Raw genomic sequence first — 20,439 nt, 5'->3', positions numbered from 1 at the left:
TGCAAGAGAACAAGTTGCTGTGCAAAACTAATCAAACAACATTCCCTCCCTCCAGCTTCTCACTCATAAATTACGTTAATGTCAGAATTGCCCTTTATAGTTAGAATTTTTTCTGTACAGTTTTTTCCCCCCTGCAATACCCAAGACAAACTGTCTCATGAGCAATAGACTTCAACCAAATATAGACTACAACCTTGCCAGAAATGAAACGAATGTTCCTCCCAAATCTGGCAATGATTAGTAAACATGCATAGATCCATAAACATAAGTATGGATTTGCATTAGAGCTGACTAAAAACATCACCCAATTTCTAGCTACCGACCTGTGCTTTATAACTTACTATCAATTCAAACCAATATTTTTAATACAAGCTGGGACTAAGAGTTCCCAACATGAACCACATATTAAAATAAACATCAAAACAGATCAATTTAAAAAGAGAATTTTATTAGTAATTCTTTTAAAAATTAGTCTCTTCAAACATTAAACATTGTTGCATGTAAAACAAATTGAAAATTAAAATAAGTCTTCAATATTAATCATTAAGCCTACACAGACACAACCTTAAAAGTAAAACATGAGATTCAGTCAACATCCTAACATTGAATGTACTTGTTCAAGAATACAGTTTTATATTGGCATCAACAGCTTGTTAAAGCACCAAGTATGATGCTCATATGGGGAAAACAATGTATGTTAATATTTCAAAAATGGACAAAAGAAAAATGCAGCAGTAATTTTTCTGTTATGCTTCCCAAGTCACAAACATCAGGATGTGTTCACTAAATACAGTGAGCTTTTCTGGTGGTGGGAAAACGGGAGAATATCTGTTCTGGTGAAAGTATTTGAGGGGAGCTTACTTCTACACATTGATTTAGAAGTAAAGGGCAACAAATTTTTATGGGCCGCACACAACAGACGGTAGAGCTAAAAAAACGTACTGATTACATTATCAAATGCAGTTGTGTAAATATTCACTCATTGAAAAGAAAACAAACTAAAGCTAAATTTATCTGGAATGAGCAAGAAATGACACCACAAAGATGTAAATGTAAATGCAAATTTATGTACAGAAAAGAATTGGCTTCTCAAACACTTTCTGTTGTTTGCTAAAGAAAAGAATATTTCCCTCAACTGTATTTTATTTCTGAGAATTTCAGAAGTCAACTAAAGAAAAACAAAGCCGCTGCCAAAAAATTTGACTTTTTAACTGCGTTTAAAGCTAAATCCCAAGCATCAGAGTAACAACTTTCAAAATTCTTGCTGGTTCTTTATAAAGCTGTATCTGTGAGGTCATGCTGAAAAGCATTCATTAGTAAGACTGTAAAAATGTCATTGTGGGTTGTCTAACAACTATTTTCATAATTATTCTTGGCCATTGGTTCCCAACAGTGATTAATTTCTCTTAACAGTTGTTCAAGAAATAAATGGGAATTTAAACAATATTAGCATGTTGGATACAAAAGATTTATATATGCAAGATTCTTAAAGGCTTGTGCAAGTGCAAAAATTATTATTCCATCCATCAACAGATATTACTTTCAAAATTAAAGGCTTAAAATTTTTTTACTCTACTGACAAGATACAAGCCAGAAGTGGGAGAATTACTCCCCTCACTGCAGTAGACATTTACCTAAAATTTCAGTACAGATTAAATAAAATACAAACCTGTATGTTTTGTGATCTTGCTGGCAACTTTGAGCTTACGTTCTTGTTTGGCCTATGTTGGTTTTTAACACTATACAAATATTTCGATCAAGCTCACCAAATATATCCACATAGCAGCAAATGGGTACTGTACTTGATTCAACAATGAAAATGGTAGGAAAGGCTTATACTCCGATTTCTTTCACATCATACCTTAGACATGCTGTGTCAGCTGCCACTTGCCCAATTTGTAATAAACCAGACATGAAAGCTGATGTTTTGTCATTATTATTGTTTAGGAAATGTCAGTTACAGCTTTACATGTATACAAATATGGTGCTAATTTAAGCTATGTCTTGACATCAATAATCACAATCTACCCATATATATATACAATATATACTGCAGTGTAAATTTTGATAGACCCCCATAATTTTATATAATTTTATGAGGTCTGAAAACTCTTTGCATTTTACAGATGGGAAATAACAGTGTTTTGTCTTAACATAAGCCATCCTCAGATGAATATTGTATATGTGCAATGTAATAATATGTGAATAGTACATCAGTTTTATTTATAGCTGAACACCAAAGGAGCGCACACAAATACCTTTTTAATAAAGAAAATGACAGAACTTGCTTTAACATACATGTATTTTCACATTTATAAATAGGACACTGACACAATATGTCTGTAACAATTATGTCTGCAGTAAGCAGTATTTATAAGCATGATTTCAAATATACTATAAATGCTCTTGGGACAGGAAAAGGGGAAAAACTTAAGTGGTGCTGAAAGTATACAGATGAAGTGCATTTCTGCATATATTTCTGCACTTGGTCATCTATTATATACTTAATGTACATGTTCAAAGTTTGTTATTTCACCCAACAACAATTATGTCAGAATACTGTTTAAGGACCATTGACCAACCATGCTTGTTTCCAAATTACCTGCTATACAAAGTATAGATGACCTTGTTAACTGCTTACACAAGGGTGACAACCAGTAGACTGTAAACAGGTGATGCAAATAACAGTTCCCTGTATTTTCTATCAATTTGGGTTTCAATCTAGGAAACTATTATCTTTTTTAGTGTGTGAAAGAATAATATAAAATAGTTTGTCATTTGATTTGTTTTTACAAAGAATTACCTGAAAGACACTAATCATAAATTTCTGTACTTGTTAGTCCTGGTGAGATGGCAAAAAAAGAGAGAATCTTTACTGAAAAATCATGTGGATTTACGAAAGCAGTACAAACAGATTGACTTCATCATCGCCATAAAGTCACAAAAAAATCAATAATTAAAAACTAGGTTTATAAAGTACACTTCTAATAGTTATCAAGGCATATAATAGCAAACATAGCATGCACAAATTGTTCCCAACATTTCAGTTTCACACAAAAAGAACTGAAACAATATCAAGAGACAATTACAAGTACACAACCTGAAGATCACAAAAATACCACCCACACTCCAGTCTTCAACTATTATTTACAGCTTCATGACAGAGGGGGAAATAAAAATCAGCTTGGAAAAGATTTAATGGATTTTACGCACTTTAATTATTTTCCTGGACAAGCATACCTAGAATTCGTGTATGTACTTGACTGGAAACCTCAGGGGAAGAGGAGAGTTGGGAGACTGAAGCACTAGGAGACTTGAAAAAGAACAGTAGAACAATAGAGCGAGGCAAAAGACATTGGAACCACCTGGGCCCAACTGAAGGGGGCTGCCCAAAACAGGGTCTGCTGGCGAGGTGTTGTTGTGGTCCTATGCTCCTCAGAGGAGCAACAAGGAATAAACTAATCACATTGCAGTGCTTGCCATCTAGTCAACATATTTAGCATCAGAATTTTCACAGCCAACAACATAGTTTCTGCTTGGGGGTGAAACTTTCATTAGTGAGCATCATGATCTTTGTTTTACAATTTCTACTAGGTAAAAAAAAAATTTTTTAACTCTATAAAAATGAAGGATAGCCCTTTATTAAAATAAGAACAGATTTTTAAAAACAAAATTCATTTTTTTCGGTAGATATATAAGTGACAGTTGTATTGTTTATGGATATTTATATTATTTACAAAGTTGCCCAAATTCATAGGTCCACTAAGTACAAATCGCCTTCTGAGGTAAACTTTAGTGAGATAAAAATGAATTCACCTTTCTATCGAGTAAAAATTAACTTTAATGCATAGGTCTACCTTAGATGTGGATCTATATCAGCCAGTTCCAGGTTTCTTTAAGATTAAAAGAGCTGTAATAAAACTATACTAATGAATACATTGTAATTATCAATATCAAAGAAAACATTGGAATATAACAAGTATTTTCCAAGACATACAAAATTGGCTTCACTTCCTTGATAAACTAAAGACAAGCAATAAGTGATATAAAAAATTACACATTTGATGATTGACTGATGATTGATTCATGGTGATGATGACAATGATGCTGATTATTAGTATGATGATTGATTGATGATTATGATGTTGATTGATTGATGATGGATGATAATGATATGGGCAGGAAATCCACAGGAATAAATAGCAATAGTAAATAAAAGCTTACAATTTAACTGGCATTAACCAAGAATTAGAAATTATTTGAAAATATTTGAAGACACTAGTGTATCCAATTAACTGGTCATTTGCAATAATTACACAAACAGAGAATGTACCAAGCAGCACTATGAGAAGTAAAATATTTAATAGAAAAAGTGAAGACTTTCAGCACCACCAACACCATTACTTCACTTGTTCCTGTCTAAGTGCTCATTTAACAATCTCCAGCTTGGTTTGAATAAAAAACAATCTAATAACTAGAAATATACAGCATCATGATTGTGCTTATTACTTGTTACAAATATTGTGTAATATTTTTTATTGGATAAAATGGAAAAAGTAGAAAATAACATATTAATAAGATTGCTTATGCTGAATTCTGTAGTCAGCAGAATGTCTGCGATCATTCAAATAGAACAAATAGTTTCCAAAATTCAAAACATAATAAAAGAGGATGGAAAAACTTGACCTAGAGACAACTCTTTATTCTGCTGAGATCAACAATGATTACACTGACCCTTGCTCTACATGAAATTTAAAAAAGACAATACCTAATTGGACAGCTGCAACCATAATCATGCTGCTTTAACCCCTACTTTGAAATCATAACCTACAAAAATACTGAACTACTTTTGTATTTGTGACAGTAGTGCTAATGATGAATAGTCTTAATAAATATTAGTGATTTTCAACTTTTATTGCAGACATTACCATCTTTGTACACTTATCAAGAGAGACAAGCTTTTCACATTGGTGATTGATGATAATGTAATGAGGCAGGAAATCCATGGTTGACATGGCATTTATGAAGCAACACTGAAACCAGGATTATTATGTTTGTGTGTTTTTCTTTTTAATAAAGCACTTTGAGCCCACCTTTAATGGTCGGGGAAAGCGCTATATTTTTTTTTTTTTTTTTTTTTTTTTTTTTTTTCCCTTCGCACCTCCAGGTGCATAGGCCATCGACGACAGTTTACTGTTGTCGATGTTTTAGTAGCAAGGATTTGTTTTTACGAGGTGGGGTATTTGCCACGTTTGAACTCAGGGCAGCCAACCTTCACTGTATTGGTGACAGGCGCTAACAGCGCTACGCTATACAACTTTATTTTTATTATTATTCCCACACATGAAATGTGTGTCACCAGTATTCACTGATTCTTGTTTTAAATCTGCCAGAGTGGGAAAAGAACAGATTCAAAAGATTGGGTTCAGTTCAAGATTCTATTTTCTCAAATCTAAGTGAAAAACTCCATTCTTAAGTTGTGATGCATGCCGAAACCTCCATCTATGCAAGGTAATGCTATAGCCTTGTTTACTGAAAATGAAAGGTGGTTAACCAGGTTCTAGAAAATTATGTCTTAAACTAATTTCACCAAAGTCCTTCCAAAAACTTGTACTTTGCCAGAATTTCCTAGCACTTCTGAGGGACAACTGCAAACAGATTTCTTTTTTTATATAACATATAATGCAAGAAATGCAGCTATTGCAAAAAGCATTTCCTTCTCAAGTAAGAACTATGCATCTGCAACAATATATTTAACTATTGGGTAGGACCTGAAAGGTGATTTTAACATTTAAATAAATGAGATAAAATAAACTCCAACTGACAGTCACAGCCAGTCATATTGTGTCACACACCAGCAGTCAAATCATTTCAAACTGAATTACTAAATATTCAAATGATGTTATCATCAATATAAGTACCCAAAACAATCTGTTACATAATAAAGATGAGCCACACAAGAGTGACATTTACATCTGGTTGAATGGATCTGCATAAAATAACTAATGCTAACTAGCAAAACTATTAAAAATGGTATGTCACATTATCTTTACTTCAGTTTACATGATCAAGATGAGCCACTCAAGCAGGATGTTCACCTCCATGGCATATAAATTTGTGTTTAAAAATATACAATGCACACTACTTGCAAAAAAAAAAAAAATAATACTGACCTACTGACATGGGTATGCAATGATGCCTTAACGTACTGAAGATAAGCTACTCAAAAACTACATTCACCTCTAACTGGCATGAATATGCTTATAAATCATATAATTCATGTAATACCTGACAGGCGGCATGATTGAGCTTGTGTTTCAAAGCATTCCCATTATGTGAATGCACCAAAAAAATTCTATGATAAAGCACCAAGATGTTCCATGGCAGTTTCTTAGCAGAGAAGGTGGTATTTACCCATTTGATATTTGGGTAGTGCATATATCAGAGCACAAACACACACAGAGTAAAAGGGTAACGAGAGTGCCAATATTGTTCCCAAGTCAAATGTCTGAGCTTATTTCATTGCCACTAAACATATTAATATGGGTGAATATATATTCTGTTTGCACGAGACATGACCCTGCATGTTGTAGTTCTCATCTGCTTGTTGGAAAATGGTCAAGACGTAAATTCATGCAACATTACAACAGCATGACCTTAAATCTCTTGCACTGGCTGCAGTCTTCTTTGGTGGCAAGAGAAGTTAGAAATGAGACCAATCCATGTGCTTTCCTTTCATAAAATTTAATTACAAAAAAAAAAAAAGCCACAGCACATCCTGGGGACAACAGGGGTATATCCTTATGAATCTGTCAGCAACATTTTTTTAACTCAATTTTCTGTTTGACTCTATATAGCCTTTAAGTTAACAATACTATGTAAGCCCTGCATTATGCAGTAAAGACAGGAAATTAACTATATTTTAAAACTGTTTAGCTGCCTAGTATTTTACTTTCTGTGTTTCGTCTTCTCTTGTAACCTTCCATTTTACAGGCTTGCCCCGATGTACCTTTTGGATGTGCTTCTTCACCTTGCAACTGCAAGAAAGAATTCAAAATGTCATGAATAAAGGTTTTTAAAACACTGTACCTTTTTTTTCATTTTTAGCCTTTCTCTCACAAATGCATGAAGCAGCTTAGAGCTCTAATGTTCATCTAGGGGTCATCTGCATCAGACTTGCTAAACAATGTACAGAACACTCTCCAGTAAATGTGTGCATGGTATATGCCCTCCCTACTTCTCTTCCTATCCCATAACTAGCATGTAGAATGAAGTTTGTGATTCCACTGTTAACATTAAGATACAAACATTAAGGCCAGACATTCTCACTGTTCATTGTCAGAAAGGATGATATGAACAAAAAACTCCAGTGCATGATACAAAATGTTTTAAGAGCTCCTTAATTTAGCTTACAACAACCAAATTATCTGCTGGTATTCACTAGCATATGAACTAAAGTCATAATTTGGATGTCATTATATCATTATGACAGTTACCATGATGATATGCTTATCCTCCTTGCTCACTCATGGTACTGTCATATTGTAATGGCATCACAATTTTGACCACTAATGACAGGGTTTTTCAAAACATTAGGCTGAGCAAACCCATGAATACACACACACACAGTCTGTCTCTCTCTCTCTCTCTCGCACACATGCAAAAACCCACACCCCTCTGTCAGAAGAGATCTGCAACGTGTAAAAACTACCCACCATGGGTAAGACCGATAGTTGCAATAAAAGCACTGAATAGTCTTCTTCATGTGTTTATAAAGGTGTGCTTTCATGGTATCATTGATTCTTTGATCCCCCAGTGCACCCTCTACGTGAAAATCACAGCGCAAGCATCGTTTTGTCTTCCTGCTGCCATTAATCTCCACCACACAAAGATTGCGAAGTTTTATGCCTGTCACACTTTGACCCACTCTCTTCTTGGAAGTACTTTGCTGCTGATAGTCCTCAGTGGATACATCAAAAATCACAGATGAGTCTTTTGACACACACAGCTGTGATGCATTCACATTCTTAGCCTCAATAGGAACTTTAGGTGAGGATGTTTTTCTTTTGCCCAGTGAATAGCTCCTTTTAGTACTGGATGCAGAATCAGTCTCTTTCTGTTGGGTGCTGATCTTAAGAGTTCCCTGCAGAAATGTGGTGTGTTTATGACTATTCATATGACTACGAAGGGCACTCCTGCAACAGACACCAAATCAGACCAAACATTTGCTATATTAAATTTTCTGCTCGCTTTGCCTGTTCCATTGCTCCGTTACTTCATATATAGAATACAAAACTATATCAACATCGCAATTTATAAAATCTGCACTTGTTTAATGCAGTTATTCTTCCTATCCAATCTTTTATTAATAAATGAGCAAAAATATTAATTTATAGCGTTTATTATGACAGGTTACTCTTTCATTTATAAGTGGAAAAGGATGCATGGATTTCTCATAAAGAAACCCAAACACACAATACAAAGATGACGACTAAATTTGAAACCACTGTTATGCATACATTACAGGAATTTAAAAAATCCTGTCACAGTTTCTTCCACTGTTGGTAAGAGGGACTGCCTGTCACTAAGCTGTAAAAGTACTAACACTCAATTGTATGTTTACTGCATAACTTACATAGGATAGAAATGACGTCCACAGAAATCACATGGGAAGATCTGAGGCATATGTTTGTACACATGTTTTCCCATTTTCTTGTAAATCTCAATAAATTTGGCTGACTTGGTATCGAATGTAAGATTGCAATAAAGGCACTGCACTACCCTCTCATTGCCATTTTGAAACACAGTGAAGTAGTCTCTTGGTCGAGCACTACTGCTCGAAAGACTGCATCCCTGCTTCTGGTCCTGTGCTGACTCTATTGATGTCCTTTTCTGAATGTTGACCTGCTCGTTCTCTTCTATGCTATTATTTGTTCTTGGTATGGTCATGCTTTTTCCTAACATATTACCAGATCCTGAACTGCCAGACTTGTTCTTGGACGCAGTCTTCTTGTCATTGCCAACTTTTGACAATTTGTGTGCTCTTTCAAGCAGCTCTGCAACTCTTTGCTCTTTATATTCATTTATGGTCACATCCACCAGGTCTGGCTTACCAGGGTGCTCCTGGGCAATATGTGCTTTGATCCTTTCCTCAGAACTTGAGGAAAGACCTGTGCAGTAATGACAAGAATATGGCTTGTAGCCCAGATGACCCCTAATCTCAGTCTTCACTGCAGTAAGCCTCTTTCGTCCACTTCGACAATATGGGCACATAAGATATATTTCTGCTTCATCTGAGGCTCTACTGGCTTTTTTAGACTTTTTAGACTGTACTTTTGAAATGTCAGCATTAGTAGATGATGCCATATTTGAAGAAAAGGTCTTGCAATTTTTCTTATTTGCAAAGTTCTTTCTCTCCAAACGCTTCTCATCATATGGCTCAGAGACAGGTACACAGCAATTTTGTATTTGTAAACGACACTTTCTTTCTTTTGCTTCATCAATTATTTGTTTGAATGCTGCATCCACACTATGTTCTGGATGAAGAGAAGATATGTGATTGAGGATCGTATTCTTTGAGAAAGCCTCATAGGCACAATAGTCACACTTGAATGTTTTGTAATGTAAATGAAAGCAGAGATGATAATAGAAGGACTCTTCTGATTTTCTAATTGTCACACAGTATGGACATCGATATTCCATTTCGGTTTCTGATCCTATAGGTGGAAGTCCTCTTTCCCCATTATCTTCTTTCAAGTGCAATGCAACTTGACTATCAGGTTCTGAAGGCAGAGCAGTTAGTTTCACTTCTCTCCATGCATCAATTCCGCGTGTCCTGCAAGAGGAATGTTCTAAGATTTTCTCTCTTTCTGGCTTAGTGTTTGCTAGGCATGGCTCAGATATTACCTTATTTCCTGTCACTCTTCTTGGTTCCGACTCAGATGCAGACACTGAATGAGATCTTTTGGATGTCAGTAACTTCCTGGTTATCACCTGAGGACTAGCACCCTTAACCTCTAGATTAAATCTACCAGCAGGAATTTTATGTTTCTTGTCTCCTGGAAATTCAAGCCACTTCCTGACATGCATCTCTTGATACAATGAATCTCTGATGTTATAATGGTCGACTGTCAGATGTTTGTACAAAGAGGCCTGGTTCACAGGACAAAACTTGCAGATAGGACATTGCAACACTTCTGAATGGTTCAAGTATACGTGCATATAAGCACCCCATTTAGAACGTCCTGTGCAACAGCCACAGAGTCTGCAATGGATTGGTTTGCCTTTGTAAACTCTAAGTGATTTCTGAGACACAGAGGAAGTTGGTGAAATCCTGGTTTCTCCTTTCATCTCCTCCAGACTCTTGTGTGAGGTTTTTTTATATTTTCCTGATGAGGGAGGACTATTATCTGCACAAATTTTTCTCTTGTGACAAGAAGCTGATTGCTTTTGCAGAAACTCCTCCTCAACATGCTGACTTAGCAAACTCTCTGACAAAACAGAAAATTTTGATTTTGGTTGAAGTCTGAGTGTTGTACACCTGTGAGTGCTGCTCACATTAGGATCCATGCTGATAAAGTTGCACGTAGTACAGGCAAATCCTGAAAAGCTTTCTGAATGAGCACTGAAAAGATGATGAATGTACATTTCTTCTTTGAAGAAGACCTCTTTACAAAATTCACATTTCATTCCTGCTGGGTCTGACAAGCAGTCCTGCCAGAGCCTGGGGCTTAGAGTCCCATGTTTTGATTTTTCAGAGCAGGACTCTTTCAACTCTGAGCCATGCCTCTGCATATTACTAAAGTTGTCCTGCATGTTAACATCGGTCTGCACAGTCAAAGGCTGGATAATTCCTATTTTCTTCTCTTGGCACAAATCCATATCTTTAAAGTGTTCTGACTTTTTTTCAAGAGTGGTAACAGAAAAGGTGTTTTCTTCAGGTGGCTTGGACTCTGGGACTGTATCAGGTGACTGATTTAGCATGTCCATTCTAGAAATTTCCAAAGCCATATTTGTTCCTGATATTACCTGATGTTTCAGCCAGTTTTGCCAACCTGTCTGATACCTCTCCTGACATAGCAAAATCTTGTACACACTAACCATTCGACAACAACTTGGATGTGAGATGCTAATGTGTGTGACTATACGCTTTCTATCAACATCTGTAGCTGAGCAATGAGGACACTGCACAATCTGTAAAAGGTTTTCCTTAATGTGAGTCAAAATGTTCTTCAAAGAATCAAACTGCTGTCCACACTGACCGCAGGTAAAGAAAGAATTTAAATCATGGATAATCAAGTGAGCTAGCAACTCCTCCGGAGTGGAAGCTGAAAAGTTACAAGTGTTATCCGGACATACCAGTTGCATATACTTCAGCTTTAAATGCTGGTCAAGATGTTGAAGAAGGTTATCACATGTAGTTTCAACACTTCCACAATGCACACACTGAAACACACCTGGATCTTGATGTGCCTCCTGCAGGTGCACTTCAAACTGAGCTGGAACAAGGGTGTTATAGCTACACATTCCTCCTTCAAATCCACAGCGATAAAAACCCTCTGCTGAGAGCTGGTGAAGAGGTTTGGTGTCAATTGCCTGAAAAAACCCACCAGTCTCTGCCTGGAGAGAAAATGTCTCCAGGACTTTGAATCCGAAAGAATGCTCTACATCAGAGTGCTCTGCTGTAGATAGCTCAGTTTCAGCAGCACAAAATGTATCTCTTTTTAACTCATAATTATTTGTTTCTTCCAAGGATACAAATGTTGGCAAGATCCTGACATCCTCAGGAATATTAAGAAAGTTGTTCTCTTCTGAAATGCTTGTGAACTTTGGCAAATCAAGCTCTGGTAGCTGATTCCCAAGGAAAGAATTAGTAAAATCCCTCCTAATATCCCAGTTGACCTCACAAGCACTTTGGTCATCTGCAGAAATGAAAGCCTGCAGACTAATTCCCACAGTCTCAGCATCTGTTTGATAACTGTTTGAATTAAGCTCACTTTTGATATTTGTTATGTTCTGATCAGTCTGGTCAAAATGAAAATCACCCATGCTAGTATCCATTGTGTCTGGCAGCACTTATAGCTCTAATGTGTTTTTCCTAAATCAAGGCTGATGCATCCTTGAAGTATTGTAGTGCATAAGTAGCATCAGTAAAACAATGTGTTCACTAGGTATATCTGTAACAAAAAAAACACAAGGTTATTCCATTATGTTTGCAATAAAAAGCTCCCAGCCATCCCCTCAATTTTTACTGCTTCGGAAATTACTGCTTCTGATAATTATCAGAACACAAGACCTAATATAAAGGCTGTCCCCTGACTTTTTTCAGGTCATTTGGAGAGTGAGGTGGTAGACCTCACTTTTCTCGGGGCCAGCTGTTTGTGAGGGCAATGTCCATCTTTCCCTCTCTACCTTACCTTTCACAACCCTACATCGTTAAGTGGTTTTGCAACACAAAAATCACATTCACTATCATTATTATCGAATCACAATTTTTATAAAACTCATTACTAATTTTCAATAATCAGGAAGGCAAGTAATACAGGTGTTTACATGCTACAAACAGGCTGAAATTTAGAAAGATAAAATATTAAGATATGAAAATTTTGCAACTTTCACAAGGTCAACTACTTTTTTCTCATAATCATATTCTCTTAATATCACTTTATTTTCAGACTATCAGAGTAATTTAACATCACCTTGTTATATTATTCTATTCTGGTTTTTAAACTTAATGGTAGGTAAATTGTTGCTGTTAAAGTATGTCACAACAGTAACTCAGCGTGTAATGATAAATTCATTACAAAGGAAATGTTTACTAGAAACATGAAAGGTCTGGATATAAGAGATAGTGTATCACTGAATGTGTATACTGATGAAGAGAGTAACAAGTTCTCAGCTATAAGAGTAGAAGCAACTATGTTTTGTTTATATGTCAACTAAAAGTCTATAGATTTAAGTTCAACATTAAAGTCTGTTGTGTTCTAACCAATAATAACAGTGTCTAAAGTGAACTGACAAAGATGGGTAGTTGTTGCATTTTAGGAGTGTGTGTGTGGCTCATTACCGAAGTGCAACATTTCAGCTGAATAATTAGCGAACCCCGTTCTTATTAGAGATGTTATTAAGCAGTTTATCAGCCTCTCTCCATTTTCAAAGCTTAACAAAGACTTTACTGCCGAGGCTTTTGGAGTAGTACCCAATAATAAAATAGCAGGCGGTCAAAACTATACATAATGAGATGCACTTCCACATTTGCCTACAAATGCATCCATCGTAAAAATATATTTTTATTACGTGATGATTTTGAAACGATTCAGAGTTTATTTTATTACACCATACGATAAATGTACAAGATACAACTACACTTTAGATAAGCATCGTGCGCTGTGCTATATTTACATGACGTCGTTCAAAGCTGCACGAGCCCTATTTCCATTTCACTTGTTCAAGTGAAAATATAAACGATAAGGAAAGGACGGTATATCTGCAACCTAACAATAAAACAATTAAGCGTTCATACCAGACTTTATGCAGCGTGATTACATTCGCCAACATCAAAGTAAAATCCAGCATGCTGGGGTTTCAGATCAATAAATTAGGGCTTCCCCTTTACTCCCTCCAGCCCGCTTGCTTACCTAGAGCATGCGCGTGGAGACGATGGTGCAGACATAGCTCAAGCAAGCCTCGAAAGTACATGAGCTATATGTGGACGAAATCTCTTTGGCTTTTATGTATATTCTCATTAATCTTTTATTTTTTTCAGTCTTGTGAAAAGGAGACATCTTTAGATGTAATCTAGAAGTGTCTAGATTTATTTGTGTTACTAATGTTTCATAGATCTGGCAGGAAATGCATTCGGAATGTCAAGTCAAAGACGCGTTAATTAATGTTTGGGACAAAGATCAATTGCATCAATGATGATTATATGTTTATGGGTTTTATTCTAATAACATAAGAAATGTCATAAGAAGACTCATTCTTCAGCATAATCGGTCGCACAGCATTCCCTCACCGGTTACTTCGACCTAAAACCTTACTGACCCAGCCATATATATATCGACCGTGACCCAATTAATCAGACCAATACGACCCATGCCAAGACCAAATCAACCCTCTTAAAACCATTTCTAATCTGAAAAGTGTCCTTATTCACCTGTGTAACTGTAAGATGTGTTGTTTAGGCTTCTTTTCAGTTTCCCGAAGCCTGCTTGCTCCAGTTGGACGATGATGCTCTGTGCTTCCAGGCAACACTGCCGACGCTGGTTGACAATGCGCTCCATGGACTTGCGTACTCAGCTCGTCAGGATGATAACCGACTCTCGCCTTCTTCCTACCTTTTGCAGATTACTGCTAGCCTGATCTCTCAACCAATAATGGAAGTACAGTACTACAAACTCATGGGTGTTACAATCGAAAATAACGCGGTTCCAACACGTACATCGATCTTTGCCACAAGCTAAAGTATTTTGAAAGAAAGTTTACCAGCTGTCAAACATTAAATATTTCCTAGACCCTCACATAAGAAAACTCTTTTGTATAACCCATTCAGTCAACCCTTGACTACACCTCCACCTTTTGGGACTCCACTAGTGGAGCTTCCATGAAACCTCTAGCATGGACGTGCATGTGTATAAATGACTGCATGTCATGTCCTAACCCATGTCTCTGAGTGTCCTTCCTCTGACAAACATACTAAAATTCGACAAATGAATCTGCATTTATAAAATACTGACGGGTAAATTGTTCCCCGGACTCAGGGTTATTGCTATTTTCCTCCAATAAGACTTGAACTTCTCTAAAACATTCCCATTGCTAGAATAGACCTTTTCAAATCAAATCTGAAATATGAGCGTGCTATGGAATAATCTCCCTCTCCATCTTAAGTAATTGAACTCCCTGAGCTGCTTTTGACTCGAATTACTAAAATAGGCATAATAGAATGTAGGAAAATTAGACGAGGCCTGAACCATAAAACATTAGAGGTACCAACTCCAGGACACTTGTAAATATGTTTCAACCACTGCTTTTCTACACATTCACCATCCACTCTCTTTTGACTTGGTATGTTTGTTACTACTAATTTTTTTAGTACTTGGTTATTTACATAGGAGTGAATGAAAAAAAGCATGTTTTGTTTACTTTACTTTTCTTTAATAAAGCTTCGTCACAGTCATTGTCGAGAGAGAGTCTAATATAACTAGTGTAATAAAAGTATACAACTCCAATTTCAAACTGACCCATGCTTAAAAGATAAATATCGATCACAGATGATAAAAGAAGCAGTAATGTCAAACTTCCAACAGGTCATGACAATGTCCCCTACCATCACTGCAGTCTCTAACAGTTTCTAGAATACCAAGTTGCATAATTGAACTTTCAGGACAAATTTCTGAAAGGGGTCAGAGTAAAGAAGCCACACATTGTGTCGTTACTACTTATACCTGCCTCCATCGTAGTTTACGTATTGCATTTTAGAGATCATATCACTATACTAGCGCCAATAACAGGTAAATCCTGTTATTAATATATGGTGCTTCAAAAAGATATATATATAGAGAGAGAGAGATGTAGGAATGAGTGGAATGTTTTGTGGCTCAGTTGCTGCAAATGATTCAAAAGCTGAATTGCTACAAATGTTTTCATTCCATATGAGCGCACACTCTACAAGCGTACAGTTCATTCCTTTGGGAATTATGGTAAAAAATGCAAAACAAAGTACTGCAGCTTTAATATCTTTTATTAAGAGTGCTTATGCAGATGTATTAAATGCTCAGTAAAAATTAATAACAACTGCACACAGAACAAAAGCAGTTCTGTCAATCCTTTTTTCAAATGCAAAAAAGATAAGGCAATCTCAGGTTGGGTGTTTACAGATTTTGATTTCCTCACAATCACACACATTAAAAATTTTATTAGGACATAAGAATCATACATTTGTGGAATCCTCTTTTTATGGTCACTTGTTTTTAAAGATACAAACTTGGAGTGTTCCCTGTGATGAAAACATATCCACTATGGTTAAAAGTTTATTACAGCCCAATTTTTTAATACAAAGCAATTTATATGCGCTATCCAAGAGGCAAAATGCACTCAAAAGTCATTCTTTTTTTGCGGACGTCAGAGTCAAGCTTATGGCATATATTTTTGTTGGCATGACAGCTGACAGCCTCACTAGACAGTTCACTAGGTAAGAGATAGTAATGATGCCACAAAACAGATGCAATCCTTTATGTCACACACACATTTTGTAGACCATACTCTTTACAAACAGTAAATGTGTACAAAATCACAAATGCACACATACAAACAGAAAAAATAATAAATCTTACATCTAATAAGGAGAAAATAGCCAGTTTCCCTTAGAAAAATATTCTTTGTTTAGTTTATTCCTTGTTACTCCTCAAGGAGCACAGGGCCGCAATAACACCTCGTCAGTGGACCCAGTTTTGGGCAGCCGCCTTCAGTTGGGCCCATCTGGTTCTAATGTCCTTTGGGAATTCTCTCTACTGTTTGAAAAATATTCTTGGTATTTACATATTTTATGATGACAAGTGCTTTAGTAAAAGTGCTACTGGCTCATTCAAAAAGATTTACGATAAGTATGGCTTTTTTTGCACAATGCTGAGAATTGCTACAGCCACCACCAATTGGTGCAACTTACCTTGAAGTGGTGTGGTGGCTTGTGTGCCTCGTCGACCCACAGAGCTATGTCGGCGGGAGCCTTGTGCTCCTGGCAGGTCCAACCAAGCCGAACAGGTCTCTCAGGGTAGAGGCCAGACTAAAATGTTGCACCCGGCAAGAGGATGGTCGTTAGCCTTGGTCGGCAAGTCTCTCTACGAGAAAGACACTCGGAAAAGAAAACTGACGCCGAAGACGGATGTGCTGGGCCATCGGGCGCTTAACGGCAGCACAACGCACTGACACTCGCATGAAATGGACAACGCTCACTCTAAACGATATGGTGCTTTGCCTGTGAGGTCCCGCCAGGCGGGCGAAGTGCCGGGCCCTGCGCCTCAACAGGGCCCACCCCATGATACTGGTGGTCACCACGCCCCGATGCGAGGAGCCAGGCTTCGGAGGCGGAGGGAAATGGCTACTGGCCGAAAAGGAACAACAACCACAGAAGAGACCCTGAGGCCTCTCAACATCCTACAGTGGAACGCCGAGGGCGTTTACAACAAAAAATTAGCCCTCACCGAAAGACTACATGCTGAAAAAATAGATGTGGCCTGTATTCAAGAAACACACCTGAACCCCAACCACAGATTTACCATCAGAGGTTACCAAACCTACAGGATGGACAGAGAAGGAAGACACAAGGGAGGTGTGCTGATTCTTGTCAAGAATAAACATCCCAGCAAGAGATTTTCAAGTGGACACGAATCAGCAAGCTGAAATAAATGGAGTCAAGATTACAGTAGACAGCACTGTGCTCACTATCTTCAACCTGTACTGCCCACCCGACAAAGAACTTTCCCTGCAGACTCTTGATATCCCTGCCGAAAACTGCTTGGCTGTCGGCGACTTCAACAGCCACTCAACCTGCTGGGGCTACGACGAGACGGATAATAGAGGAGAGGAAGTGGAGGACTGGCAGATCGATAGCAAGATGATCCTGCTGAACGATCCAGAAGACCCACCAACTTTCTTCTCGCGCAGATGGGTCTCCTCAACGACCCCTGACCTTGCTTTCGCCACTGACGACCTCTCCAAGAAAACAACCAGAGGGGTACAGAACCAGTTAGGCGGCAGCGACCACAGACCAGTCAAACTGGCCATCAACTTGCAGTACAGGCCCCAAGATTCAAAGACATTTCCCAGGTGGAATTACAAGAAAGCCAACTGGAATATTTTCGTCTCATTGTCAGACCAGTACACCAAAGGAATACGTGTGGCGGACCAGAACATCAACCGTGCCATCGATGCATTCAACAAGGCGATCTTAAAAGCTGCTTCAGAAACAATACCAAGAGGCGCACGAAAGAACTATAGGCCATACTGGACAGAAGAACTCCAAGAACTAGAAGATGAAGTCTCCAAGACCAGGGAAAGGTTGAGAATGACCCACCATAGAAAACAACATAGCACTGAAAGAATCAAGCGCCCAAATACAGAAAAGCCTGCAACGAAGCTGCAAGAAAGAGCTGGAGAGAAAAGACAGAGGAACTGAACCTAGACAGAGAAGGAAACAAATTATGGAAGCTGGCAAGGGCGATGAATGATGAAGATACTAGAAGTGCACCGATCGTCATACAACAAACACAGATATGCTAACAGGTAGAAAAGCAGCAAACGCTTTTATTGACAGCTATGAAGAGGTCAGCAAACATCACAGTACCAGAAGAAAAGAAACAGCAAGTTCATGAAGAAAGAAGAGAATTCAGCCAGCAAAAACACCAGGAAGACTACATGAACAAACCATTCAACATGAGAGAGTTTGAAGAAGCAGTCAAGACCCTAAGTCAGAAGAAATCCCTGGTCCAGATAAGGTCACCAATGAAATGCTGCAACACCTGGGCCCACGAGCCAAGACCAAACTCCTCGACCTCTTCAACAACAGCTGGAACAGCGGCCATGTCCCACAAATCTGGCGAGAGGCAGACATGGTGCCCGTCCACAAGAAAGGCAAAGACCGAGCGAAGGTGGACAGTTACAGACCCATAAGCCTCACCAGTTGCGTGGGCAAGTTAATGGAGCGCCTCATCAACACCAGATTATCATGGCACTTGGAAAAGAACAACATCTTTACACCAGAACAAACAGGCTTCAGACAACATCGCTCAACTGAAGACCAGGTTGCATACATTGCCCAGAAGATCGAAGATGGTTTCCAGGACAAGAAGCACACGCTGACGGTGTGGATAGACATGGAAAAGGCCTTCGACAAGGTCTGGAAAGATGGACTGAGGTTGAAACTCCAGAAGTGTGGCGTAACCGGCTGTATGTACCAGTGGATCTCTCAATACCTGAAAAATAGGAAGGCCAGAGTCCACGTTGGCGGAACATACAGCCGAAAGAAGACGCTGAGAGAAGGAGTTCCTCAAGGGGGAGTACTCAGTCCTACCCTGTTCCTTGTCTTCATAAACGACATCATCAAGGACCTCCCCCGAAATGTCCAAGGAGCCATCTATGCAGATGACCTGGTCCTCTGGTGCACAGAAGAACACCTGACAACTGCCAACTACCGACTCCAAGAGGCGCTAAATGTCCTGCAGGACTGGACGAAAAGGTGGCTTGTCAAAGTCAACCCCAAAAAGACTACCTACAGTATCTTTAGTCTGTCCACTAGGGAACAGAAGGCCACTCTGAAGTTCGATGGACAGATTCTCCCACTGGAGGACAACCCTACCTACCTTGGGGTAACCTTCGATAAGAGACTTACTTGGAAGCCTCAGACCAAGAAGGTTGAAGCCAGAGCCAAGATGCGACTTGCAATTATGAAGAAGTTGGCTGGCACGAACTGGGGCGCGGATGACAGAATCCTCAAGAAGCTGTACACCGGAAGGGTCAGACCAGTCCTAGAGTATGGCATGACAGCATGGGGCACAGCAGCAAAATCCAACTTTGAGAAGGTCAGCAAGGTTCAGAACCAAGCAGCCAGACTCATCACTGGAGCCATGAGGTCTACGCCCATACAAGAACTGGAGACAATCACAGGGTTGGAACCACTTGAGGACCGACGTGACACAAAGATGCTCGTCCAAGCCGCCAAGTTCAAGAGACTTCCAAATCACCCCATGAGAATCAGACTTGCTCAGCCGACGAAGGGAAGGTTGAAAAGGGGAAGTTTCATCCACCAGGCGAGGATCCTTGAACGAAAACACCAAGATATCTTGGAACACGACCCCAGAGAGATCCCCCTGTGCCGGACAAACCCAGCATGGAATGAAACTGCTTTCCCCCTGATTCACTGCAGCATCCCTGGCGTCGGCAAGAAAGACTCCCAAGACGCTGTGAAGAAGTCCTGTACTATGGAGTATATCCACAACAACTTCCCACAAGATCAGTGGACTCACGTGTTCACTGACGGGTCAGCTGAACAAGCCGTGAAGAATGGTGGCGCCGGAGTCTACATCCGGTACCCAGGAGGAAGAGAAGACCGTCTTTCCCTCGCAACCGGACTCTACTCCACCAACTTCAAGGCTGAAGCAGTTGCCATTCAGACCGGTGCCACCCACGTTGAAAACAGTCCAGACACCTCCAACAAAGTCGTCTTCTTTACGGATGCACTGTCTGTCCTGCAGGCCTTCCAGACTGCCAGAGACAAGAAATTGAACGACCTGTCCACTGCTCTTTCCTCCTTATGCGAAGACTGCACAGTCGTACTACAGTGGATTCCCTCCCACTGTGGAGTTTTGGCAACGAAGCCGCAGACACTCTTGCCAAGGAAGGATCCACAAAAGAGCAGCAAGACAGGTCCACCACCTATAGTGAAGT

The 20,439-nt window shown here is 38.8% G+C and overlaps 1 protein-coding gene across 3 annotated transcripts; it reads right to left on the bottom strand.

Moving 5' to 3' along the window:
- Positions 1–5,313: 5,313 nt before the first annotated feature.
- Positions 5,314–14,482, bottom strand: LOC112560392. Of its 3 annotated transcripts, none has more exons than XM_025232228.1 (4): positions 14,156–14,482; positions 8,636–12,176; positions 7,716–8,195; positions 5,314–7,037 (listed from the first exon to the last, which is right to left on the bottom strand). In XM_025232228.1, the coding sequence occupies exons 2-4, from the start codon at positions 12,058–12,060 to the stop codon at positions 6,941–6,943; spliced, it is 4,002 nt and encodes a 1,333-aa protein (XP_025088013.1). In that variant the 5' UTR covers positions 12,061–12,176; positions 14,156–14,482; the 3' UTR covers positions 5,314–6,940. The 3 variants fall into 3 exon arrangements, with proteins under 3 accessions (XP_025088013.1, XP_025088014.1, XP_025088012.1); XM_025232229.1 differs by lacking the exon at positions 14,156–14,482 and adding an exon at positions 13,638–14,086; XM_025232227.1 differs by lacking the exon at positions 14,156–14,482 and adding an exon at positions 13,523–13,651.
- Positions 14,483–20,439: the final 5,957 nt, after the last annotated feature.

The sequence above is a fragment of the Pomacea canaliculata genome, linkage group LG3, assembly GCF_003073045.1.
Source record: "Pomacea canaliculata isolate SZHN2017 linkage group LG3, ASM307304v1, whole genome shotgun sequence".
NCBI lineage: Eukaryota > Metazoa > Mollusca > Gastropoda > Architaenioglossa > Ampullariidae > Pomacea > Pomacea canaliculata.
The sequence above is the reverse complement of the archived record's forward strand: the minus strand, read 5'-3'. Positions and strand labels throughout refer to the sequence as shown.

Excerpts from the sequence above, each read along its gene's own strand:
- LOC112560392 (XM_025232228.1), bottom strand. The coding sequence starts at position 12,060 with ATGGATACTAGCATGGGTGATTTTCATTTTGACCAGACTGATCAGAAC. Across the intron at positions 8,196-8,635 it reads GGACGTCATTTCTATCCTAT|GAGTGCCCTTCGTAGTCATA; the intron begins GTAAGTTATGCA and ends TGTCTGTTGCAG. Across the intron at positions 7,038-7,715 it reads AACTATCGGTCTTACCCATG|TTGCAAGGTGAAGAAGCACA; the intron begins GTGGGTAGTTTT and ends TCTTTCTTGCAG.